This window comes from Rissa tridactyla, chromosome 6, assembly GCF_028500815.1.
Source record: "Rissa tridactyla isolate bRisTri1 chromosome 6, bRisTri1.patW.cur.20221130, whole genome shotgun sequence".
In the NCBI taxonomy this organism is placed as follows: Eukaryota; Metazoa; Chordata; class Aves; order Charadriiformes; family Laridae; genus Rissa; species Rissa tridactyla.
Window position 1 is genome coordinate 43,286,486 of NC_071471.1, and position 25,131 is coordinate 43,311,616.

General features: G+C 39.6%; 1 protein-coding gene across 1 annotated transcript in view; it reads right to left on the bottom strand.

The window, feature by feature from the left end:
- Nucleotides 1-11,737: 11,737 nt before the first annotated feature.
- Nucleotides 11,738-25,131, bottom strand: part of CHAT (choline O-acetyltransferase) — a 34,949-nt gene continuing 21,555 nt past the window's right edge. The window contains exons 11-15 of the mRNA XM_054207322.1: nucleotides 25,008-25,130; nucleotides 23,351-23,492; nucleotides 20,130-20,192; nucleotides 15,948-16,085; nucleotides 11,738-14,167 (exon numbers count right to left, since the gene is read on the bottom strand). Coding sequence (XP_054063297.1) covers nucleotides 13,898-14,167; nucleotides 15,948-16,085; nucleotides 20,130-20,192; nucleotides 23,351-23,492; nucleotides 25,008-25,130 — 736 coding nt within the window. The 3' untranslated portion in view covers nucleotides 11,738-13,897. The remainder of the gene's footprint in view (nucleotides 14,168-15,947; nucleotides 16,086-20,129; nucleotides 20,193-23,350; nucleotides 23,493-25,007; nucleotide 25,131) is intronic.

Consider the following 25,131-nt stretch of genomic DNA (forward strand, 5'->3'; position numbering starts at 1 on the left):
TGGGAGGGACGGACGCTGGGCCACTGCTCTTCCCGCATCCTGTGGACAAGACAAGACTGCAGGTATTGGAGCTTCAATCAGTGGCTGCCACGCAGCCTTGCTGTGCTGATGAAAATACTGACCATCACAGCGCACCAAAAAAATCTCTGCAGATGAGGGTAGTTCTGCATGAATCTTTCTCCCCTTGATTCTTGGGTAGTAAAGGTTACTGAGTAGAGTAACTCCAACGTGAAGCTTTAAATGGCAAAAGGCATTCAAGATTTCTATTAGCTCTGATCAAAAGGTTTGGGGTACTTTTTTTTTTTGTTCTCTTCGGTCATTTAGTAGTTCTGCAAAGTCCAACTGTGTAGCAATAGGAGACTTGATTTGATGGACTCTACTGATTAAAAAGTAATTATTGAAAGTTTTTCTTCATGTTTATGCAGAACAAGGACAGAGATTAAGTGCGTACATTTTCTTAATCATCAGTGTAAGATAGCAGGAGACAGCGTGCAGAGTGAAACAGAAATTCAACATATTTGCAAGAAGGAAACATGAATAATGCCTCTCTTCCAATTCTTGCTTCTTTTTTTAACTGTTGAATCCACTTCTGATTTTAGATACTTCTCAGCTGTTATTTCAGATTGTGCTTTTCTTAATGCCGTTATTTAAAACATAGCCTATGATCCAAAAGGAATAAAAGAACAAAAGGAAAAATTATTCAGGAAAAAGGATATTTTAGAGATTTATTAGCTTTGATTGAAAACGTTTCACAGACTTCTTCAAAGTTTTCAATTATTAACAAGTGCACCAGGCGGTTCCTTTGTGATATTTAAGCGATGCAGTCATTAATGGCAAATGGAGATATAATTTGTTTAGAGGGGAAAACAACTGTAGTCATCACTAGAGATGCTGCATGAAACACCAAATTACAATTTCTGTTGCAGAAATCTTTGCTTCTATTCAATAGCCCATGAATTCACTGATATTCTCATAAAGGAGCACAGAGAAACTTTCTGACCATGTTTAAAAGACGGGTAGACAGTACTTAGAGATACAGTTTAGTGATGGTTTTTGTCAAAGTTAGGTTGATGGTTGGACTAGATGATCTGAAAGGTCCCTTCCAACCTAGGCAATTCTATGATTCTGTGATTCTATACCCATCCAGCTTCATATTCTTCTCCCCTTCAGGGTGGAGGGTGTGCTGAGACTATCACAAGTGAAGCAGCTCTACGTAAGAGCTCAGCTTGGCTGTCAATTAGTGTCTAATGTCAATCCAAGGGAAATAATGGGTTTGTTTTAGTGGTGGTTTCAGTGACCGCATTTCGGTTGGCCAGGCAGTGGAATAACAGCTGTCTGCACAGGGACTTGGCTGAAGGGCAGTGATGTTTAGTGCTCTCAGATTTCTCCCTGCACCTGCGCTGCTACCCGCGGTAGGGGAAAAAGTGCAGGTCAATGTTAGAAAGTGCCTGAAAACGCCTCCCTGGGTGTCCTCTGCCTGGGCCTTGGCTGTACCACAGAGGAGACCTCAATTCTACTCTCCCCAGATGACCTTGCCCAGGTTGCACAGTTACTTCTGCAGCGACGCCTCGGGTAGCCTTGCTGGGGTTCCCAGTAAAGCTCCCCTGTCTGTAGTCAGTCAGTTCCCCAGGAGAGGCCATCAAGTAAATGTGAACCGTCACTGCATGCTGGCAGCAGGACTTTGCAAGGGTAAACTTCATTAGTAAAAAGCAAAACACATTTGAAGAAAGAGTATGTTTCCCTACGCTGAGGAAAGAGTATCTTTCCCCAAATGAGCATCTCTGCTGCTGTGGATAAAATAACGAGGATAAAATAACACTGTCTAATACAGAACATGATAAAATGATCCTACATAATTCCCCGTGACTAGAAATAAATGTCTAGCAAACTGCTCCCAGTAGGCTTGTTAAAGAGGAAATATTTATTACTATATGTTAATTAACAGGGTTTAAGCAGTACTTAAGTAATTTAAAGGGATTGGCTTCATCTTGCTTTCAAGAATTTTATGTGATTAAATCCTCCTTCATCAGTTGGTCTTTGTGCTGGAGTGGTTTGCACAAACATATCCTAAAACTAAACAGTGTTTGCAATGTTGACTATGTTGTATAGGAAGAATAGCAGACAGTTCTCTTCACAGATTCATGGCCCAGGCAAAATCAAATTCCATCAGAATTAACATTTTTGCACGTGGACTGAAGCACAGTAGCTCTTCAAGTCTAGAAAAATCTTACTAATATGTAAAGTTGTATGTTACTCCTGGGATGTCTCTGACACTAACATCCAGTTTTGAAGAAGTCTGTGTATATTTTTTTGGGGGGTGAGAGATATATGAGAGAAATACATATACATAAAGTACACCATGTAAATCGTCTTCCTTTCCCTGAGCAGCTTAAGATACCACAAGAACCATAAATATTTTGCACCTTTACATTTTAAACACTGTTTTGTGCCAGCATATTTTGCACAAAATTACTTTGAGGAAAACTTTTAGTTTATCAGAACTTCAAACTATTGTTGACAAAACTCTGCTGTCTTAGGGTTGATGAAGAGCCAAAGCTTCGTGTTGCTTTGGGACTCTTCATTGCAACAACCTCCTGCCTATTCAGAAGGAAAGATAAACAGAAATAAAGCAACTTAATCTCCAGTGATTCTAAATGGTTCCTAGTTACACTCTGAGATAATTAACTTCTCCTGTGATGTGCTCATTTAATAGATACCTGGTCATTTGTGACCATGTTTATTTAATGTACTCTGCAATATTTATACCACAATACACCCTTCTCATTATAAAACAGACATTCTTTAATTTATTTACACACACATTCTGAAGCTCTTGCTTAGACAAAACTCTACAGGCTTCAGGAAAATATATCGGAGTATGCACATCAGTATATGGCTGCACATAAATAGCTTCTGCAGGGACTATTAGCAAAAAAAAAAACCCCAAAACCTAGTATTTTTCCTTCTCTCCAGCATCACTGTTCTGATATTTATGTGCTACATGAAGTGTGATTTTTTTTTTTTTTTTTCCCTTAGGCCTTTATCACAGCCCTCAGGCCCCTCATTAGACTTAACAGTAAAACTGTATTTTTCGTAGTGAGCACAATATTGCGTAGCTCATGAGCTCAACAGATTTATGCAGAGCTTTGCAACTTTGTGGTACCAGTCTCTGTGACGAAGCCCAATGGGAAGTAGAGAGACATCTCTGCAGCATATTCTGTTCCCCAGAATTAATAGCAAAGCATGCGAGGAAAACCACTAATATGTAATGTTTCTGGCTATACTTCATATGACCTTGGTAGATGCCCTCCTGGGTGCATTTACATTTACATGCACATGTGAGCAAATATTGATGTGTCCAAATAGTGCCTATGTGTGGGTGCAGGACAACCCCATCTTTTGGTTGTTTTAACTGCCTTACAAAATTGATCAAAATTGAAAGTTGTAGCAGGTAAACGGCCACATTTCAAATTCATCTTAAATTAGTAATGCATCTTGTCTTTCACTTGAATGAGCCTGTACTGAGTTATGAGTCTTGTAAAGATGTGCCTTGACAGAGCAGAAGAATCCTGCTTGTATTCTCTTGGGCTGTTTTCCACTCATAACATGTGTGGGCATTGATAGGGAATCCCTCTCTTTTAAGCTGAAAAAAAATTATTTAAAGAAAGAATTTACTGGAATAAAGCATTTCCCTGCAGTAATTGCGGAGTGCCATATGGCTAGTTGTACAGCACATTTTACTGGAGATTTGGAAAATATTTTTGGGAATGCAGGATCTCTGTGACTCAAAGCTGTTATCTCCATTTCAGCTGAAGGAGATGGAGAAGAGACTTCCTACAGACTGCAAAGTGAGTCTGTCACAGACTTTCTTTTAATATGTAAAAATTATATATGGAAGTTCTTAGTGCTGCTGTGTTTGATATTGTGTTACTGGATGGCCAATATGCAAAATGAACAGGAAGGAAATTTAACTATGTACAGGATCATTGATATCTTTTATTAAAAACAAACAAACAAAAAAACCCCAGCTATTAAAATAATTCAACTTTGTTCCTCTAATAAGGTTTAAATTCTTTTCTGAGGACTGTGTTGATATCAGCTGTATGTTGCTTTATTTTTCCAAGTATCGATCAAAAGCGCACCCATGATGATTACCATCGTTCAGTCACTTTAAAACAAGCAAGACATGGCTGAGAATAAAGCAGACCTTTTCAACTCTTCTTTTTGCAGTATTTGCACAGAGTGATTTCCTTCCCATGCATCACTTCCATCTCCACAAACGAGCTCCTAGGCCTTTGCAGGTTTTTTTGATCAAGCTGACCACCATGAAAGTGTACATCTCTTATAGTGGCTGTGCCACTTTGGCATCGGGCTTCTGAGAAGAAGTTACTTGAAAATTACGTGGCCACTGCCTTTAAGATGATAATGTATGGAATAAACACCACTCCTGTAAGGGGCAATGTCTTGTTGCAACGTACGGCCTGTGCAACCACTGGGAGTGATGGCCAAGAGCAAAATCTTCCTGTTTGCTGAGGGTGTAAAGAGCATGTCGGTAGTGCGTTGGATAATGCCAGCTCGCTCCATTTGAAACGTGCTCCTCATATGAGGAAGAAGCTTCATCTCTTTTAATATTGTTTGAAACCAAACACCAAAAAAGTACCTAAACTAGGAGCCCAGAAATCCTACAGGCTGTGCTCAGTAGAGATCTGAACTGATCTGTGGAGATGCCTCTCTCCATCAGTTACAGAGGTAGCCGAGGGCAAGCCAGCTCCTGAATTAAGTGCTTCAATAAAGTGTCTGTAATTAAATGTGATAAACTCTTTGGAGGTGCGTCCTGCAAGGGGGAGTGGACTGGGTGCCATACAACCATGCTGCTGTTCAGCCTGTGCTTGGTACAGTTGTTTTCATCTTTTTTTTTAATGTATCAAGTGTCGTTAATTTGTTCCTTGATAGCTAATGATTTTTTATTTTCCCTCCCCTTTTTGAAGAAATTACTGGAAAAATTGACAGATTTTTTTTTTTGCGCCATTTGCAAAACATAAGGAAACGCGCATGATAGAGCTTCATCATGTTATAAGAGATTGTTACTCTAAAAGGCAAATTATTTTAGTCATATTGTGTTACTGTGCCATTAGTGCCGTTTGACTGCCAACTGTGCAGCAGCGGGGCTTCAATCAACAGGAGGCTTTGTGTGTTTTCCATGGCAAATAGTGCCAGGGATAGGAGGGAGAGAGGCTCTTAGTGGTACAATTTTTTTCAGTGATTAAAAATACTTGAGATCCATTTCAGTGATCAGAAATGTGTCTTAATGAGACAATTAGTCAAACCATAAAAGCTGCACAGCAATTTACTTGGTGTTACTACTGGAATAATTTGCTGCTGCTGTTTTCTTCCCCCTGATTTGACTTTATCATAACAGTCTGGAGGAAAGTCACTGCAGAATGGCCTTGCAGGCTAGGTTCAGTTTTCAAATGGCCATGATTATCTGTGGGGCAGATAATCCCCTTAAAAATGACGGAGTCTTGGAGGAAAAAAGTGGTTATTTCACACATTAAAAAAAAAAAGCAAATGCCTTTGTCCAAGTGGCTACTACAGTGCCTTCAAATATGCAGCTGCCTGCTAGCGCCATGGCAACTGATCGCAGGTAGTGTTTGGGGGACGGGTACCAAACTGAAAGGGCTACTTCAAATTTGTATTTATTTTTCCTTTCCTTTCAAAGGCACAATAACGGGGCCTGAGATCTCTTTATGCGTTCTAGCCAGCTGTGTTCAAAATGTCTGATGGAGCTAATTTTTTGTCTTGCTAGAAGATACCTCACTGTCACACGAAAAATCTTTTCTCATCTATTTCTTGTCTTTCACGATTTGGTCATAATATAGCCTAGAGCTCCTGATCCTCAAGAAATGCTACTTCTTTGGTGATACCTCTCTGTTAGGATGCAAAGACTAACCACTTCTTTCTTTCATAACTAATATGGGCCAAACTGAAAATTGCTCTGAGTACCAGCATTCTGGCATAGGATTATTTGCTGAATTAGTACCTGAGTCAGAGTGTTTCTAAAATGAACTTCAGGTTGAGAATAGGTGTTGACAAATCAGGAGCAAAATAGAAGCTTCATACTCTAGTTATTGGTGGGGGGGAAATAGAAAGGAAAAGGCAGCATTACTTTTGAGATACCTGGATTATCAACTGTGGTAATACTCAATCAGCTTTAATCCTGTCCTTATGGCTATGCCAACTTCTTTCTCTCTGTGCCTTTGGGCTGTGTCTAATGATGCACCAATGTTCTTTGGGACATCTGTATGAATATGTATGGGTTGATCATCAGCTATCAATGACTTTGAAATTATTATCTAAAAGTTGAAAGAATGCAAGATACCCAGGAGTTTCATTCTTCTTTTAATTAAAATCAAATTATTAGAACTACATGCAAGTCACAGTTCTACATGAATTTGTACTATTCAGGGTGGTAACAAATGACTGGTTCTGGAAAAGGCGGTATATTCTTATTTGGTTGACACGTGGGTGTAACATTACGTAGAGCTTCATTAAGAGGCATATAGAAGCGTAAAGAAACAACTGAATCCTGACACTTCTAATACCTTTGTAATGCCAGTAAATTGCCTGACAGAAAACCAAGGTAAAAGGGAATGTACCTGTAAATCAGTAAGCATTTAACACTGCTTTTCTGGCTTCTTCACAAAGTGGATCCAACTTGACAACACCTCCTAACGGAGAAAAACACAACTTACAAAGTATATGCAAGTAAATTTTATTCTTATTTTACATTTCTACTTCTTATCCTAGCATCTATTTTCCTTTGCATTCTCCCTCACAGTACTTGGACTCAGCTTGTCTCTACCCGGATTAGCTGAGATTGATTCAGCTTTGATCTGGATTTGAAACAGAGCAAACTGCGAATGCAGCAGTGCAGGCGGCTCAGCAGACTGTACCATGGCCTATTAGCCACTACTTCGCTGGCCAGCATAGGTTTAGGACTGGCACCAAAAACCCAGATGTATTTTGTTGGAAGAAATTTCCAATTCAAACCTACCGGTTCCTGGTATGTCTGCCTTCCTTGCAGAAACATGAAACCAACCAAGCTGTGGTGCTGGAAATGTCATTATTCTTGGTCAGTTTTCTGCTTTCGCTCCACAACTCCTGTCCCCTTATTCTTGGTCAGCTTTCTGCTTTCGCTCCACAACTCCTGTCCCCCGCCCTAGAGAGGCGGTTGAAAAGTCGGGGAGGTGAGAAGCTGTGGCTTTCAGCCTTTCTCTGGAAGCCAGTTGCACAGGAGATGACAAAATTTGAGCCCTGAAATCCTTGTCTCACCTACAGCAAAAAATGATAAAAGAATAACTCTCTGGCATCTTGCAGAGAGTTACCCAAAGAACCTAAGAAACTAAGGCCCAAGCAAAGAAACATATTTTCTATTTTGAAAGCAAAAGGATGTCCTATTATCTCTGTGGAGTGAAACCTAGCAGGTTTTCTTGTGATTGTGTGCTGGTGCATGCAGGAAGGCCCCAAACGGTGCTCTCCCGAGCATGGCCTTAACTCCCAAACTATCCTCTCTGACTGTGCCCTTCAAACTGCCTCAAATATAAAGGAGTGCAGAGCTTAAAAGTGTTAGTGTTGACAGAACCTGGACTGTTTATGCTCATTTAAAAATGTAAGTGCTTTCAGTGAGAGACTGGGATGAATTAAAACTTTGTACTTAGCAATATCCAGGTCACTGATGTTAAGAGTGAAATACAGTCTCCCTGTTGACCACCAGATCTACAGCATTCCGGTCTGGTATCTCTTCCAGAATAAGCTGATGTCCATCTGCCTGCAGGACAGCTGGAAAAGGGCAAAGCAGTAGTGACCAGTACTGTATTTGCTTAGTTTCCTCTGAACTCCCAGTATATCCAAGTTTCAGCACTTAGGAGGGCAAGGAGCAAATAACAGTGTTGATGTAGTTAAGTGCTGTACAAAACTCCCCACAAATCCTATCAGCTTTAATCTCTGGCTTCACTATTATTACGTTAATGGATCTCCTTTGAATGAAGCCTCCACCCTCTGTCATTTCTAGTTCTAGCAGTAAAAGGCAACAAATTCATTATATACTTGTATTTGCTATTAACTGGCACAGCAGCTGTAAGAAATGCAATGCTTTTATTTGTAAGTACCATGGCATAAGACTAAATTCAAAAGAAATCTCCAATAAACGTTAAGATGGTGCTATAGAACAGCTGGAACATTAAGTGAACAACCTTGATAACCCAATTGTTCATTGACGCATAATTCATTTTGCTTTTGCTGAAAGACTAATTCCTCAGGATGTTAAAGACTTGAGATTTTGTGAAGCTGAGAATCAAGCCAGAAGAGGGGACAAAATCCCTTCTCGATCCACATATTTGTTTAGATGAATTAGGTGCATTTTGGGTTTATTACAGCACATTGTATAGTGTTGTTGTAAATTAATCAGAACTGGGGAAATATGAGAACTGGCTGATAATACAATTCCAGCAACATAGAAATGCCACGTGCTTCTGCCTGCGCCCCCCTAGATTTAAAATTTTTTTAATTCATTTTATTCTACTGACTTGTTTTACAAGGCAGAAGCAGATTTCTGTATAGTTAAACATTCAGGCTCTCACCTTTCCAGGCTTTTATCAGCTATGTGTTAAGGCTGAGACAGCATACTGCCCAATACTCATGAGTCATTTTGGTCTGTCTTTTAAAGGTGAAGGCAGGTGGAGGTACCGCTTCCTCTATCCTGGCTCCACCGTAGCTTGCAAGGGTTGGTGTTTCTCAAACATTTAACCTAACTGCCTCCACCTGTGACAGCTGTTTGCAGCATTTTAATTCAACTTATTGAAAAGCTACAGAAAATGGTTGAGGAAGGAGTCTGGTTCAGAAAGCAGAATACTTTCAGCCTCAGCTGCTGTTTGGTCATCCTTATCAGACAGCTCTCCCTGCTTTCTAGGAAGCTTTAATGGCAACCTCTGACAATTAATTCACATTTATAAAATGGACAAAAGAGATGTCATCTCTACACTGTTAGCTCTAAATTAAAATAACCAAACCAAACAACAACCTTACTAGTTGCCCTAGCTTGAGGCCTGGTCTCTCTCCATCCATGTCAGGTACACTGCTGTGATCTAGCAACCCCAGTAAGGTAGCTGGAATGAATTGCCAGTAGCCTATATTTTGCATTAACTCATGCTCTTTCTAAGTTTCCAGTGTCAAGCAAATAGTGATTTGTCTGATACTGAGTTTATCTTTTTTCTTCCTTTTTTTTTTTGATGCATCTATGTGATTTAAAGCCTTTATAATCACACAATTTTACTTACTTGAATACTTCAGATCACACGCATACAATTTGATTTATCTTGCAACCTTAGATTAATTTTGGTAGGCAGAAATTTGTATTATGTATCCTCTTATAGTTGGAGAGCATTAGAACAGAGGAAAACTATTGCTCATTCCCTAATAAACAGAAAGTAGACTATGCCAGTCCTTAATTGATGATGAATTGGAAATAAATAGCTACGCCTGGGTCTGTGGGTGATATGTTAGGTTTGGATAGTAAACTTTGGCAGGACTCGCTTGGTGATACCCTGAAGCACTGCTCCTCTGTCAGATCTGCGGCAGGGCCGTTTCTTGCTGACTGAAAAGTCTGTGTTTTTAATGAGGTTTGTGTAGTTGGAAAAGAAAAATACATATACAGTGTAATACAAGCTTGTTTTAGCACACATAAGTGATGGAAGTGTTTAAGTTTCTGTGGGATATTTAAGGACCAGCTCTCCCCTTTCTCACATGCAATTTCTAGAGCCTCCCTTTAGCAGCCTGCCAGCCGCGAAAGGACACCCTTCAGCACAGCATCACCAAGCAGAAACCAGGGCAAAACCCTCCTGCTGGGCCCGGCCGCCGCCCGGCCTGCTGGGCCTGCCCTCCCTCAGGGGCCCAGCGCCGAGCCTGGCTGGTCTCCAGACATGCGGGGCGGTGTGGGGGTGGGGCCGGCGTCTGCGGGACTCCCTCCTCCACACACCCCGCAGCCCCCCGCACCTGGCGGGCCCTGAGGCGGCACGCGCGCGCCGCCCGGGAGCCGTTGAGGGCCCTGAGGCAGGAGGCGCGAGGCGGGCGCTGCGCCCGCGGGCCGTTAGGAGCCGTTAGGGCCGCTGTCCCGCCTGCCCCGCCGTGAGGGGCGGGGGCAGGGGGCTGCCTGGCACACAAAATAGGCGACAAGAGCTTTCCTCCGGTAGTTTTTATTTGCGGTGCGGAGCGCTGTCTTTAAATAAGGTGAATTCGTGGTACCGGTATACACTTCAGGTTGTATATATTAATATAGGCAGATAAATATATTTCGATAGAGCACAAAACAGAGACAAACTGTACTATAAATGCACATTTACATTTGTCATAAATCTATAGTATTTTATAAAAATAAAAGTATCACTAAAATATTTTTATGTCTTCTGCAACTCATACACCAGAAGAAGCTTGGCTGCGTTGTCCCAGCCGTGGCCTGCATAATGGCAGCACCCACGGAGAGAGGTCGGGCTCTCGCAGCCTTGAACCACCACTCTTTGGAAGTCAAGGTTCTCTTGCTTTTGTTCACTGCGAATATAGAAATTCACAAAAATTGGCTTTTTAATTTCTACATCTCAGTACTGCATGTATGTGGGTGTACACCTACAGAGAGCGTGAAACAATTGCCTCCTTAAAATTTTCTTGCAGGGGGTTTGTATGTCCCAGGTCCCACCAAGAGGTCTCATTAAATCATTGCCACTCGTTACGTTAATGTAATTGCACTTACTCTGTCAATCAAGATTTTCTCCCGTTTCTTATAATGAACAATCTATTTCATAGTTTTCTGGTTGGAAACATTTTGAAAGCTTCACATTTGATTTCCATAAGTGCATGTGCACAGACTGTGTATTTTTAAACTTCAGAAGATAACTTCATTTGTATAATACAAACAATTTTAAATAAGTACCTAAGAAAACTACCTATTTCCTGAAATCCTTAATAGATGCAGCTGCAGCACGGGATCATACCACACAGGCATAGGGGATTCTGTTAACTGAGAAGCAGCACAGTCCTTCGTGAAGCCCCTGCTGGGAAACTGAGAAGTGTGTAACACCCTGTGCTGTGAATTTGATCCATCTGTAGTTTAATCAGGACCCTCCAATTAAGTACATCTGAAGTGAGTACGAAGTCAGGTACTTTGCAGATACTGCTTTTAGCATGGTTAAGGTGAAGCATATATGCCAATGCCTTCCTCTGGAGGGACTGAGTTCATCGAAGCTGTTCATTTCAGGTATTCAGGCTGAACACTAACAAGTATCTAGGATACAAGTATGGAATGGCCAGCTAAATAAATAGAAAGTATGAGTGGTCGCTGATTTCTTCCTCAAGTAAAAATATGGTGTCAGTATTTTTCACCACCAGTATTTTCCAGTGTTGCAGAATCCAAAACACCTGTTATGGCAGCCGTAGACAAGTAAGGGTTTCTTAATTATAAGTTGGTATAAAATTTCAGATGTGGTTGTAGTTTCTGCCTGAATTCTCAGTGATTGTGTGTTGAGTGCAGTGTCTGAACTACTTTTAGAATTCTAGCCAAAAAAGTAAAATGAAAACACAGGTAATATTTGCAAATAAATATTAGTACCTATGGAACTAGGAATACAAAATAAAATTACATATTTCAATAGAAGCAAATTAATAAATAATCAAATAACTATTTGCAGCATTTTTATAGACTTAAAATATGGTTATAATTTTAAACATACAAATCTATGAAAACATCTTGAGATTATAGTGTTGAAAATGTATGTTAAAAATACAGAATGCCTTTGTAGTGACAAGAGACAGAACAAAGCAAAATTACTAGGAATGTTTCGAAGTAATTTTCATAATTATAGTATAGGAACAATTTAAAGTCATATTTTGAACAGTGAACATTAAGTGAACATTTGGTGTTGCTAACAGTTTTCTTAATTTTTTTTAATTTTTTTAATTTTTTTTACATTTTAACTTTGGGGCAGCTTGTATGCCAAAATACTATTTATATAATCTAAAAATAGATTTCATCTTTGGTTTGAACAACGGCTCATGGGGTAATGAAACATACATATTTTTAAAGGAACACATTAACTTTAAAAAAATGAGCCCAGCTCTCAATCACTGCAAATCAACTGAGTTGATTTGCGCCAATGTAACTGACTTCCTCCAATTGATTATCAGGCCCACTGTGCTTTCGTATATGGGATTGCATGTAGCCTTTATCCAGCAGACTGCTTAATTGCATGTGTGCAACTGCAAAGAGGCAGTAAAATAAGCATGGAGATATATAATCTACTGCATCTTTATCTAAATTCTTAGACAGAAACGTATCTGCACTTCTAGTTTATTATAATAAATCTATTCTCCTGCTTTTAGGCTTGAGAGTGCTTAAGCATGTGATTGTTCAGTCTACAAAGGAAGAAAAAATGTCTCCACTTCTCCACAGGCAAGTAAGCAGTCCGGGCTTCCCAGCATGCTCCAGCTTGCCTAGCAAAGGATCTACTCTGGAGTTAGTAAGTAAGTGTCTTTAGTCAGCAAGTAAGTTGTATTCTAAGAATGACTGAACACCTCTAAGCAAGGCAACGTATTTCAGTTTGAGAGAAGGCAATTCAAAATATCAGTCCTTGGAAAGATTTGTAGGGAATAAAAGATAATGAAAAAACCCTCAGGATAACACCCACAGAATATGGAAATTACCACATACTGCATTATTTTTCCAACTAAATTTACTATATATTGGAGATTATGATATCCTACATCTACTATTAAAAAATATAAAATATAAATCCCTCCCAAGTGGGATGATGCAAAGCTGATCTGAGTACCAGTACTATTAAACTGGTATTTATAGCTCTAGCTTGGCGACGTCCTTATATTGCAAGTTTGCCTCTTCATTCTAGTTTTTTATTGCTCTTTGATTTTGTGTGGTTGCATACGCTCTCCTGCTACTCACAGTGACTAAATTCATTCCTGTGCAAACAAAAAAGATCTTAAGTAGGATTGAATTGCACTTATGCTTTGTGCTTTGCCTCTCTGCCAGACTGGATTTTGCTCACTGATGGAAAAAAATAAAGTCAATTAATTACAGACAAAATTATCCCAGTTCTCTGTGATGAATCTTATCTCCAATGTGCTGCTTTCAGAGTGGGGCTGTGCTTGAGGCCAGCACAAACCAGAATAAAGGCTAAATTATTTCTGTAGCATTTTTGAATGGGGGGAACATGCAAACAGTAGTGTAATCTTCCTAAACTCTCTTTGTGGAAATACACAGCAACCACTCTTGAAAATAATATGCTTTTCATATGTAGGAAATAACATGGTGGTATTAAATGCTCTTCATGCAAATTTTCAAGATTTAATGGCATCAGCCTATTATTTACAATGTTACGCTCAACATTCTCAACAGGGGAAATTCCTTTTTTTCTTTTCTGTTTTTTTTTCTTTACATGCAAATCTTGCAGGAATAGATATGAATATTTTAGAACTACTTGCAGGGGATATTCATTAATTGGTGTGCCTTAGTATTTATTTTATGTTATATACAAACTTACTCAATTTTTTAGGTGATAAAATGGCATAAGTTAATTATGGTTAGAAACTGTAGTACAACACATACCCGTATTACTTCCTTCTTCATTTCAGCCGGCAAGACCAAACCTTTTTTGCTGACTCTCAAGCAAGAAATGGTAGATTTAATACTTACAGGGTTTTAAATGTTGGCAACAATGTAAAACAAATGACATTTTGGTTCTACACTAATATGTATTACTAGTACTGTCTTGCCTTTGAACAACTATGTCATTGTTTCTTCGTAAGATGGAGTCAGGAGAATAATTCCCACAGCCTCTTAGAGTTTGCGGTCACTCTGTAGCTGTGTGGCTGCTTCTTGTTTTGCAAGTGGCTTTGCGGTAGTAGAGTTGCATTTGCTGCACATATCTCTCATTTCTAGGAGACTTTCTTCCACAGCTTTTGCAAACATGTCTGAGGAGGTTTCTTTACAGTCTTTGAAGCTTGAGATGCAGAATAATATATGCTCTGGCTGGGGGTTATAACATGCCCCATAACCATTAGGCACCACAGGCCCATAGCAGCAGAACATTTCCATAGTAGTTGGAACCTGGTTACAGGGAGAAGGTAAGGAGTAATCTCTGTTAATCAGGGCACCTGAAATCAGCTGGTTAGGAATGAGGAAAAAGATAAACAAATGCTCCAAATGCTAGAAATGTGGTGAATCCCCCTCTCCCTTGTAGAATATTGCTTCCTTCAGAAGCCCAGACCTGGAGCTGGCACTTAGTAAAAGCTGATCACAGTATAGAATTTGGTTGCTCTGTTTGTTTGCCAGCATTTGAAATTTGGTATCATTTTAGTGGATATAATGCATTTTTTTGTTCACTTTATATAGGTCTTTAACAGCTATAAGCTTTGTTACTGATAGGGAATTTTTTTAAGGCTGTATGTAATTCTGATACATAAAATTATAATTCATAAAACTTCTCCAAGGTTTTTAATTTCTTAAGGTTATGTTAAACTTGTAATGTGAAGAGCGTAATCAATTATAGAAAGTAGTATTTTCCATTTCTAATACTCATTTATAATTGCGATGCTGTATAAAAACATATTTTAATGCTGTATTTCTATTACACCTCAGTTTAATCATAGCATAATACAAGAGTGAAATGCTTTCTCCTGCAGAAAATAAAAGATGTGTTAGAAATCTATATGTTTCAGACTTTGTGTACATGGGCCTTCACAAATGACATTTGGCTTTTTAATGGTGCAGAACAAGCCATTAGTCCTGCTAATAGAGCCATAGAATTGTCAGATAAATTTGCTGTGCAACAGCCGAAGGCCATAAAGCTATTCAGAAGCACTCTTTGCTCATGGATAGTTTCTTGGAGAATTTATGTAGTAGTACATTGGTTACATTCACTCATGTCTGAAAGCCTGCAAACATTATGACAAGATCAAATTACTTATTAAGGTTTTATGCTGTAGCACGATACTATAAGTCTCTTTTGTTGCATAGTTCCAATCTGCGCAGTTAGGTTAGTGTTTCAGTAAATGAATTCCTACATAGATTTCTTCTTTCATTAGGACTGCTACTATATGCAATGAAACATTTAATTTTTAGACTGTATGCTATAAAGATGTTTCCTTATTCAGGACATTAAATGTAGGAAGTGTTGATTTTTAGAGTATCTTAGTGTAGTTGCAAATAACTGTAAATCCATAATTGTCTGTAAATGTCTAAAATGTCTGTAAATCCAAGAGGCATGCCTACAGAGGTTGAAGTCTTACACTGAACAACTGAAGGCTCTCAAACATTTCAAACACAGCTACTTTTAAGAGTAAAATTTCCTCATGCCTCTTGGCTTTTGTTTCTCAGTGGCAGCCTGTCTGGCTTATGGCTATACTGTCACTGGAGTGAAGCATTCCCACTAGAGCTGTCACCTTAGGGGAAGGAGGACAAGAAAGGGAATAGAAACATATGTAGTTTGGAAAGCAAGGAAACGCTGAGTCCTTTTAAAAATTTTACTGAGTTTGTTTCTGTGCATTTCCAGAATTTCTAGGAATTTGCTTGGATGTTGCAGGGGAAGTGATAACTTCAGTCAGTATTTATTGTGCTGATTTTTGCAGAATGAACCCAAACTGGATTAAAAATCGGGAGAATTTTGCAGACTTCTTGAGACTTCTTGATGGTACTGATACTTTGTGGGTTTTTTTTGTTTGGTTTGGGGTTTTTTGTTTGTTTTAGGGTTTTTTGTTTGTTTGTTTTGGGGTTGTTTTTTCCATCCTTCTCACTGTGAGCTATCAGGTCTGGAAGAAGACAAATGAATTTGAAGAACACAAATGAATTAGCCTTTGCTTAGCAAGACCAGTGAACAGGAGAAACTCACCTGGCTGGTTGAGAGGATGAATCGATTGCTTGTCAAATATGTCTCATCTGTAAATATCTCTGGCAGTTCCTTGAAGTGTTCCCGTGCCACCTCTCTGAGCCCTAGCAGATGATTGTCTATTGCCATTCCAGTAATAGCCTGTATACAACATGATAAGACACCAACATTTAATTAAGTATGGAGATGTTTTCTTGGCTGTTACTGCGTTGTTTTCTGGTCAGAGTTGATGAACTTGGTTTGAGTGATGTAATGCCTCTAATGTTCAGGTATTACTCTGCGTAAGTACTTTGCTGATGATCAGTAACTAGAAATTCATATGGTGCTCTGAAGATGTAAAAATTAGGAAGATGGTCTTGAGATGTATTATGTGCTGATGTTGTCTAGTGTTCTGGGTGTTCATCATCTCTCAGAACTGAATATCCTGGGCTGGGCTTCCAAAGCTGCTGAGGGGAGCATATGGGACACCAGAAATCTCTGTGTGTTTTGGAATTTCCTGTACGTCACTTGGATTATATTTCAAAATGGGAGGCTCCAAAACACCTCCAAACCGGAACAAATTAATCGTTCATTGCCTTGCTGCCTGCGTCTCCCTCTGGCAGGTAAAGCATGTGTCATTCCGTAGAATTTAGATCCAAAGATCTGGTAGATGTCTGCAACCGATTTCACAGTTATCACAGAGTAACAGATAGATTTGCCAGTGATCTATCACAGATCTACTATCACACTCCACCACTTGAGAATACTGGGGTTAGGGACCCAGATGCCTTCTCAATTTAATTTACTGCCAAAATATCCCAATTCCCTCTCCCACTCCCTGTGGTGGCTTCATTGCAAAGCTGGATTATCTCTGGGGCAGCCCTTACTTTAGCCCTCGCTCTAATGAGGCAATTGGAAACACTAAGTGTAGGACAGCACAGGTGGATGGTACTGTAGTCCAGGTACCATTTGTCTAGAATCAAATTAAACAGGGTTTAACAAAGAAGAATAATGTGCCTGACAAGCAAGAGACCTAGAGCAGTCTACTTGCCATCCTGCTTGCCCATGTCTCTGCTCGCCATCATCCACAGCACAGAACCAGCTATGCTTGCCCCCAAACCCTCCTCCCAAATGTGCCAAATATCCTCTTCTGTCTCATGGTTACAGGCAAGGTGACTGGCAGCATGTGCAGTGAGTGGCTGAATGTTAGCAGCAGTGGCACGCTGGTGGCCAGCTAGCCAGCTAGCCAGCTCACAAGAACTACTGCCGAGGCTGCAGTAAGTCTTTCTGCCATGAGGTTGCTATGCCTGGGTCTGTCTGCTCTATCCAGCTACCTAATGTTATAGACTTATGGAATTTATCAGCTTAAGATCTTTGCCCTGCTAGAAAATGTAATTGAAGATGGCTAACAAGATCAAAAGTCAATAGTGGGAGATGGGCAGACAGGATAGTTAGGGAGTTTTGTTTCTTTAGGAAACTAAATCAAAATTTGTTCCAACCAGGCAGGAATTGCCTCAGATGAAAAAATACATTTATAATCCTTCAGGCTAGGTTTATTCTAGCTGGTGAGAGCACTGATTATGAGGAAGGGGATGCTGAACAAAGCACATTGTACAACACAGAGAGCAGAACTGATATCCCCGTGGCACAGGCCTCTTGTAGCAAGGAGAACAAGCAACCTGAAAGAAGGAAGGATTTAAAAAAGAGCACAAGTTTGGTTTTCCTCTTAAGGGAAGAATTAAAAAAACAGAGGGGGTTAAAAAAAAAAAAGGAAAAGCACAAGTTTGCTTTTCTTCTTAAGAGGAGAATCATTTTAACCAGTAATAAGTGCGTGAAGCAGAGGCCCGGGAGTCCATAATCTTGTTTAGTTTATTAAGGAGTAGGCACCCATTGGTAAACGGGCCATTTGTTCATCAGCCCAGACAGAGCAAGGATGTTTGCAAAAAAGTAGCATACATCAGGGCAGTGTTTACATTGGTTTTCCCATAGAGGGAAACTGACTTGATAATCAAAGGAAATATTTTGCTATCACACAAGATTTATAAGGCTGTTAGCAATGACATTTTTGCAACATAGATCAATGTCATGTCTGAAAAGAGGCCGAGACAGGCTAACGAAATAAACTGTGAGTCAACGCATAGGAAAAAACTGCAGTAAATTGAATTTTAGAGCTCCACATTTAAGATAGCAATGCTACTAGTAAGCCCTAACAAGGGGAAATAAAATCATTAAATTGCTTTTTGTTTTATGAAGTGGATTTTTTTGGTTGTTTGTCTTAGGAGCTATTACATTTCAGTCTGTTACATACAATTTAGTCAGACTATGTAAGTCTTGCCCATAGTTTAAAGGCACAACAATTACATTCTGCTATTCTGAGAAAGAAAGGGGAGCTTGATGAGTAGAAATACCTGGAGACCTTTTTAAATTTAAAGATAAATTAATTTTTCAATGGTCATTTTAATATTTCCCCATGAGCTACACTGGAGGCTGAATTTTGTAACGATTTCTGGAACTGAAATGACTTGGAGGGGTGATTTTATGGAAATTTTTCCTTTTTTTTTAAAAGAGATGTCGTACAGAAATTTTATTGGTTGTGACCTAGTAGACCTACAGTATACTGTGCTCATTGTAAGGTTACCAGAGGTGGCTGAGGTGAGACAGTTGCCCTGAAGTAAGACTTGCCTCTGTTTTGGAGGTGATGTGGAGTCTCGGCTTCGAAGATGTGGATTCCCAGCACAAGGCTTGAAACATAAAACCGTTTTTCTTCCCTGCTTTTTTTGTTTCACAGTCTTAGGAAAAAATCCTGCCTGAAAGCCACACTTCACCTCTCTAGAGTTCTGAGTTTACCTTTGAATTCACTTCTGGAAGTGAATGATTTCTTGACTATTATGAGTATTTAAACAGTAATCAGCAACGTGGGTTTGTTAGGCAATGGTCTGAGGCAGAACCGTAGGTAGCAAATTCACTTAACATAGCTGGTTATTAACATTTATTAATTTCATGAATGGTTTGACTAAGTTCTTTGTAGAGTAAGTCTATGCTTTGTCTTGGCACAGTGGGATGTAAAGCATTACCCAGGCTCAATTGTCTCATTTTTAATCAACAGAAAATGAGTTCTATTTGATACTAAACTGATTTCTTCACTGGAAATCGTCTCTTCCTTTTATTAGACATTGCATTCAGGTCTTTAAAAGAGAATTTACTATAATCATTCCCTCATCATTAATGACCTTTATTAGAAATGGCACTTTGGAATACTAGAATACATTTCCTAGAATACCAGTCTGTCTGAGGATCAGGTCCCAGATAGGGACCTCTCTTCTCTAGGGAAGAGAAATATAAGAAAATGCATAAATGGTTACTTTTAGGGGAGGGGGGGAAGGTTCCTGATGTGTTACAGCTGTCTGAGGTTATCTGTAATGTTATAGTGTATGGGTCTAAATACCTGTAAATTTGGGAGATCTGGATTTTGCAGTTGGAGTTTTATTTCTCATGCATGTTACACAGCAGTTAAGTTGGTGGCTTTTAAGCCTTCCTTCTCATCCTGATAAGGCTCTCAGCTGTCCACTTGCCATACCCCGCTAGAATACCCCATTGCCACTTTTCTTGGCTATCTTCATGGCTAACATTTCATGTTGATCACAGAGCACACAGAATAAAGGCTTATTTCATCTGGCTACTGTTCTCCCTTGCGAACCTTTGAATATTTGTAAAAAAATCCCGTTACTAAATGTTGATTGCAAGCTTTTTAAGATGGAGGCCATTTTTTGAATTGTTAGTTTGTACAACACCAAGCTTAGCAGAATCATAATTTGTGGCTGGGATGCCTAATTATGACACAGATACAAATCATAAATGTCTCACAGATGCATATTCCCCATGAATATGTTGAATACAGGGTGTCATGTTCCATGACAGTTCTGGGTAAGAGAGCTAATGCCCAAGAGTGATGGTCTTGCTACTGATGTCTGATGCAGTTTTGTTATCTTGCTTTCCAGGAAGTATTTTTTAAGGTGAGGTTAGTTGAATATGGCTATTTGGAGGGTGTTCGGGTCATTAGAAATTTTTGTAAGTGTGTCATAACAGGTACTTACCTATTTAGAGATGCCTACGTTTTCTGGTGCTTAAGTAGTTAATGATTGTATCTTCATATTTTTCTTGAAAAAACAACTAGTCCTTATTCAGACAAAGCAGTGTTTTACTTACCAGAAGAGTGTAATTAGTCTGAGCTGCAATTGCATCCTTAAATCTCTGCATCTTCTCAGAATCCTGTTGGGGGAATCAAAATATATCTATTATTGAATAAACTCTCAAAGAAATAGCATCTTCCATCAATTAAGCAGCAGCCAAACAGCATGCACTCTCAAATGCCCTTTGCTCCTCACTCAGGTCTAAGTACTCTTTATAAAAAGCCATAGGGATTCGATGTCCTGATCAGCAATGGTGCCTGGTTGTGCAAGGGTTGAACAGGTTTATTGGTGGTGGTTTGTTTGAGGTCAAGGAAAGACTTGCAGTTCCTTTCATGGATTCCTTCCATGGATTTTGGGGATGTAGATTATTACTAACTGAATCGTTCCATTTGAAGTAGGGAAAATAATTGCCTAGTGTAATTCAGTGTTTTCAAAGCAGCCAGGCAGTATATCTGCTCCAGAATGGTTTATCTAGACAATGACAGTGATATTAATGAAAGCCATTACCGCTTTTTTACTAGCCAGTCAAAAAATTACTCCCCTGTGTGAAAGGGATATCTAGAATTTTCCAAGGCTGCTCTACCCTCCACAGATGCCTCACATTTCAGATAACAAGCTAGTAAATTTTGACTCCTGTCAAATGGCAGCCTTTTATATTAAGGGAACGATCCTAAGAAGTACTGCCCTGCTGTACATCAAGTCCGACACTGCAACTTTGGGAGACCCTGAGGCAGCCAGAAATGACTGGGTCTCCAGATAAACAGGGAACCTTCAGCTCCTATGGACGATGAATGATCTTTTGAACAAAGAATTCATTTTAGAAGCAATTCAAGGCCACCGTCAGGGACCTTCAAAGTACAGTCTGATATTTTTTCATAGGGCTAGAGCTAGGCATTAGTTCCCTTATACAGATTAAATTACCAAATGCAGTCTTTAGATCTGACTAATTTACAGCTATTCAAGCCATCTCTGCAGTGTCTGTTGCTGCTTCTTTTACAGCAAGTGTCATATGCATGATATATTTCTCCTGCTAGAGAATCAATCCAACTTGATCAGTCTTCGGTGACTGTTCAAGCTATCGTTTGAAAATAATTTTTATTACCATCAGATAGAAAACTGTTTTTAATTTGATTTGGATTAATGGCTATTAAAAAACAATATTTTGGGGAGTTCAAGGCTACTTGAACCAAGTGATGCAGCTCTTTGTCCAAAAAATAGAATTAACGCCTTCACATCCAGAGGCAATCTATAGGTCTAAAGATATCACCTTGGAATAGGGTTGTGTTAAGTGAATTTTGTTTCTAATGATTCTGTGATAATAATATATCTAGTTTTGAACTAAAAGATGAAGATGTTCACGTCAAAACAAAGATTTCTGGAAGTTTGTGGGAAAGAATAATCACAGAACAGTTTAAATGTCCTTTGCATCTCTCAGTGGGCAAGAAGCCAGGAAAACTGTCAGTGGATTGGTTTGCATTATGATTGCGTATTTTTCAGGGGGAACGAAACCATTATTCTCCCTATTTGGTACTGCCCAGGCATGCAATGTAAAGATTTGGGGGCTGAGACTGAGCTCACTGTAGACATGCATGGCATTCTTCTGCTTGCTTGTGTGAAGCAGTTCAATTTAGGATGCTGTGAAAGGTGGGCACAATCTCAAATTTGGGTGGTAAAATGGTGAGAAATGCTGAAGCTTTGGGAGAACTGCAGAAGTCAGTAAGTGTTGGAATAAGGAAGGTACAAAGAGATTGTTGAAGGGAACAAGGAGGATTTGGCAGAACAACGTGTCAGGAGCAGGCTGGCTCATCCTAGGAGTACAGTCAGCCTGCAGCAATGTGTGTTGGAGCTTGGGGTATGCTGAGCCCCAAAGTGTGGAGGGGATGGTGTGCAGAGATGACAGCAGCTTCTAATGAAATACAATTAAGAACCATGTTGTCTTGTCTGACACTGATAGCAAATAACAACATCATCTTCTTGTCTATTGTATGGTAGTCACTATTATGTGTAATAGTATGGTCATAATCTGCCTTGAATTACCCACTCAGCATAGGGAATTATTTCAGGTTTCCTTTAACATGGAACTTATTTGAGTCTTGTTTGTCACGAGCTAAATTCTGGGCATCTTAAGGAGATTGAAGCAGCAGTGGAGGAACAGAGCACTTCTCTGGGCAAATTTTCCTCATCCTCTGGTCATTAGAGCTTTGGTTTACAATGTTTCATCAATTTAGACTTAATCTACAGCCCAGCAATACTTCTAGCAATGCTATGCTAGATTCTAAACAACAGCCATGTGGGCTGTTGCCACTGGAGTGGGCTTACTGTGCAAAATAATCTATATTGTTGCAGCGTTTTGCATCTCAACAGCCACCTGGAAATTCCCTGTACAGCAGCGAAGTGCAGTGGGTGGAAGTGGCACGCTGAGAGACATTGAGGGAGGCTCTCCAGGGATGGTAGGCGGGACAGTGCGCAAAGCTGTCTGTGCAGCTGTAGGCTCAGCTCTCTCAGCTGTACCTCTTTGCATTCCCATCAACCATGTACAGTACTCATGCTTCTGGGGAACAGATGGTGGTGTCTCAAAGAAAGGTGATTTAATTTTTCTTTTTACAGGATGATATCAGGACAATTAGGAGAGTTGTTTAAATAGCTTGATGAACTCTTTTCATCATGAAGGTTCAGCCCCCTAGAGGATCTTATAAAACTAACTCTATTTGGTAGAAACATACCTTTAAAACAAAAAAGATCAGCCAGAACATATCCACCTTATCCAGAAGTCAAAGTATGTGAATTATATCACTTCAGTCACTGCAATCTGCGTCAGAGCTATCTACTGCAGGGGACCTGCCAGGCAGTTCCCCTGCTGCGGCAGTGTAATGATCCTGAACTTCGCATGTTCAGCCTAAATCTCTACAGGGAGCAGAATTTGGATCTGGTGACAGATCATTCAGAAGACAGTACTAAGTCTAAAATCAGATGTTTTGTTTCTTATAATGTCATTTTTAGGCATAGAATCATAGAATGATTATAGAATCTTTTGGATGCTTAAATAAAAATAAGGAAATATTTCTGTTTAGCTTAATGGTTTGTTTGCACAAAAAGTAAAATCCTGTAAGGCTTGGCTACTCTGCCCTGTGCCTTAATATTCTCGGTTAACATTAACAAGTGAGAGATCTGGGATCACAAATGTGTTATTTGCTTAGTGTTTTGCTAAAGAAGGCAGAGGGAGCCAGACCAACATACCGATAGAGCTGTCTTGTCATCAATCATTGCTTTTACAAAAGCAAATGCTTCTGAGGTAGCAGACCTAATATTGTCGACTCTACCCTCATCAAATCGGCGTATGGAAGCACTTTCATAGGTAGGGACAAGTCTCCTGTGGCATCTGAGAGAATGAAGTAATAAAAATAAAGAATAATTATTTTCAAGGAGTCATAAAGAGTAAAAGAAATATAGGCTTGGTATGTTTTATTGTTACAGCTGTGATTTTATTTTTTGCATAGTATTCATCTTAATGTTGACAGAATTCTATAAGAAACTTAAAAAAGATGGATGCTCACTCCTTTCTAATATGAGGAGCTGCGTACAGCTGTATACATTTTAGTTATGCATTGCCAGTAAAAAATTACTTGCTATGTAAAAACAAGGCTAGTAAAACTAAAATTTACTGAAAGATCTCAAGGAATGTTTTATTTGTACTGCATCATAAAATAATTGTGTAATTAATCATTTACTTATGGGCATGAAATATTTTATTTAAAACAAGAAAAAAATGCACTCTGTGTGAAAAACAGAAAACTAAAAGGGTGCTATTTGAGACTGTGAACTGGAATGAAAACCCACAGAGCAAATAGACCAGGCTGTGAAGACTAATGTTTAGTTTGGGTCCAGGTATGTAGCTACCATTCCTTGCTTCAGGAGACCTACTGTGCCTTCCAGTTGAAGCAGGGGTCTCAGAACATAACTGTTCCCTAAGTTTTTTTTGTTGCATATTTATATTTTGGATGGATTTATACTATGGCTGGAATCCAGATGAAAATCTTGGACCAGGTCATTGTTGGAGTTTGGTTAATGGAATACAAAAAATGGATGTTTAACAGATGTTAACGGAGTACACAAAATGTGTTAGGCATCTCTGGTTTTTACTAGGTAGAGACCATTTCAGGATTTAATTTGACATGATAAAGAGTTATTTGTGTAATAGGCTGTTTTGCAGGAAACCATGCAACCGATCTCTAGCCTGGAGCATCAGCTCTTCTGGCAACGTAGAAAGGAGCTTTTAACTTTGATAATACCATGAAAATTAGAGGATATTATCAAATCTTGGGATGTCTTTGAAGAAGGAAGCAGCAGCAGTTACTATCCTGTGCAGGAATTCTGATCTGATATGCTGCTGTATTATTTTTCCCTGGGAATGTGTTTCCCCCTGTGGTGCAGGGGATGCGTATGTCGTGAGCTATGAATTACTGCCACGGTTCCTCCCAAGCTACCTGCAGTGTCAAGGGAGTGTTTCTGCTACAGGACCTAGGAGTCCCTATCTGCTTCTGCTGCTGTGGGTGGCAGGGTTGTCTGCCACTCCCTGCCACATCCCCTCACCCACTTTATGCCAAGCACAGGCACAGCTGTAGGGAGGGTAAGGACCGGGAATGGCGCCTGTGAGACACAGAGTTGGGAAGGTAGAGCAAGGAGAAGGAAAGGGAGTGAGGGAAAGGAGTACTCTGTCTTATAACCAGGTGGTAACTTCTGTCTTGTCTCACCTACAGTCATTAGGCAAGATCAGACATTTCCCTGCAGGAAGCATTTGTTTGGGTGCTGAGGGAAAAAAGGACCCTCTGTATAAAAAACAAATTATGAATCTCCTCTTGTGCTACCTTCTTCCTATGATTTGAATTAACCTTACCTGTAAAATGCCAGCTGAAGTGCGACTTGAATGTAGGCATCTGGACTAATCTTTTGTTTCTTAATAAATTCCTTTCCATAGTTCTCAAACTTGTAGGCAATAAAGTCCAGATTTTTTACTATCC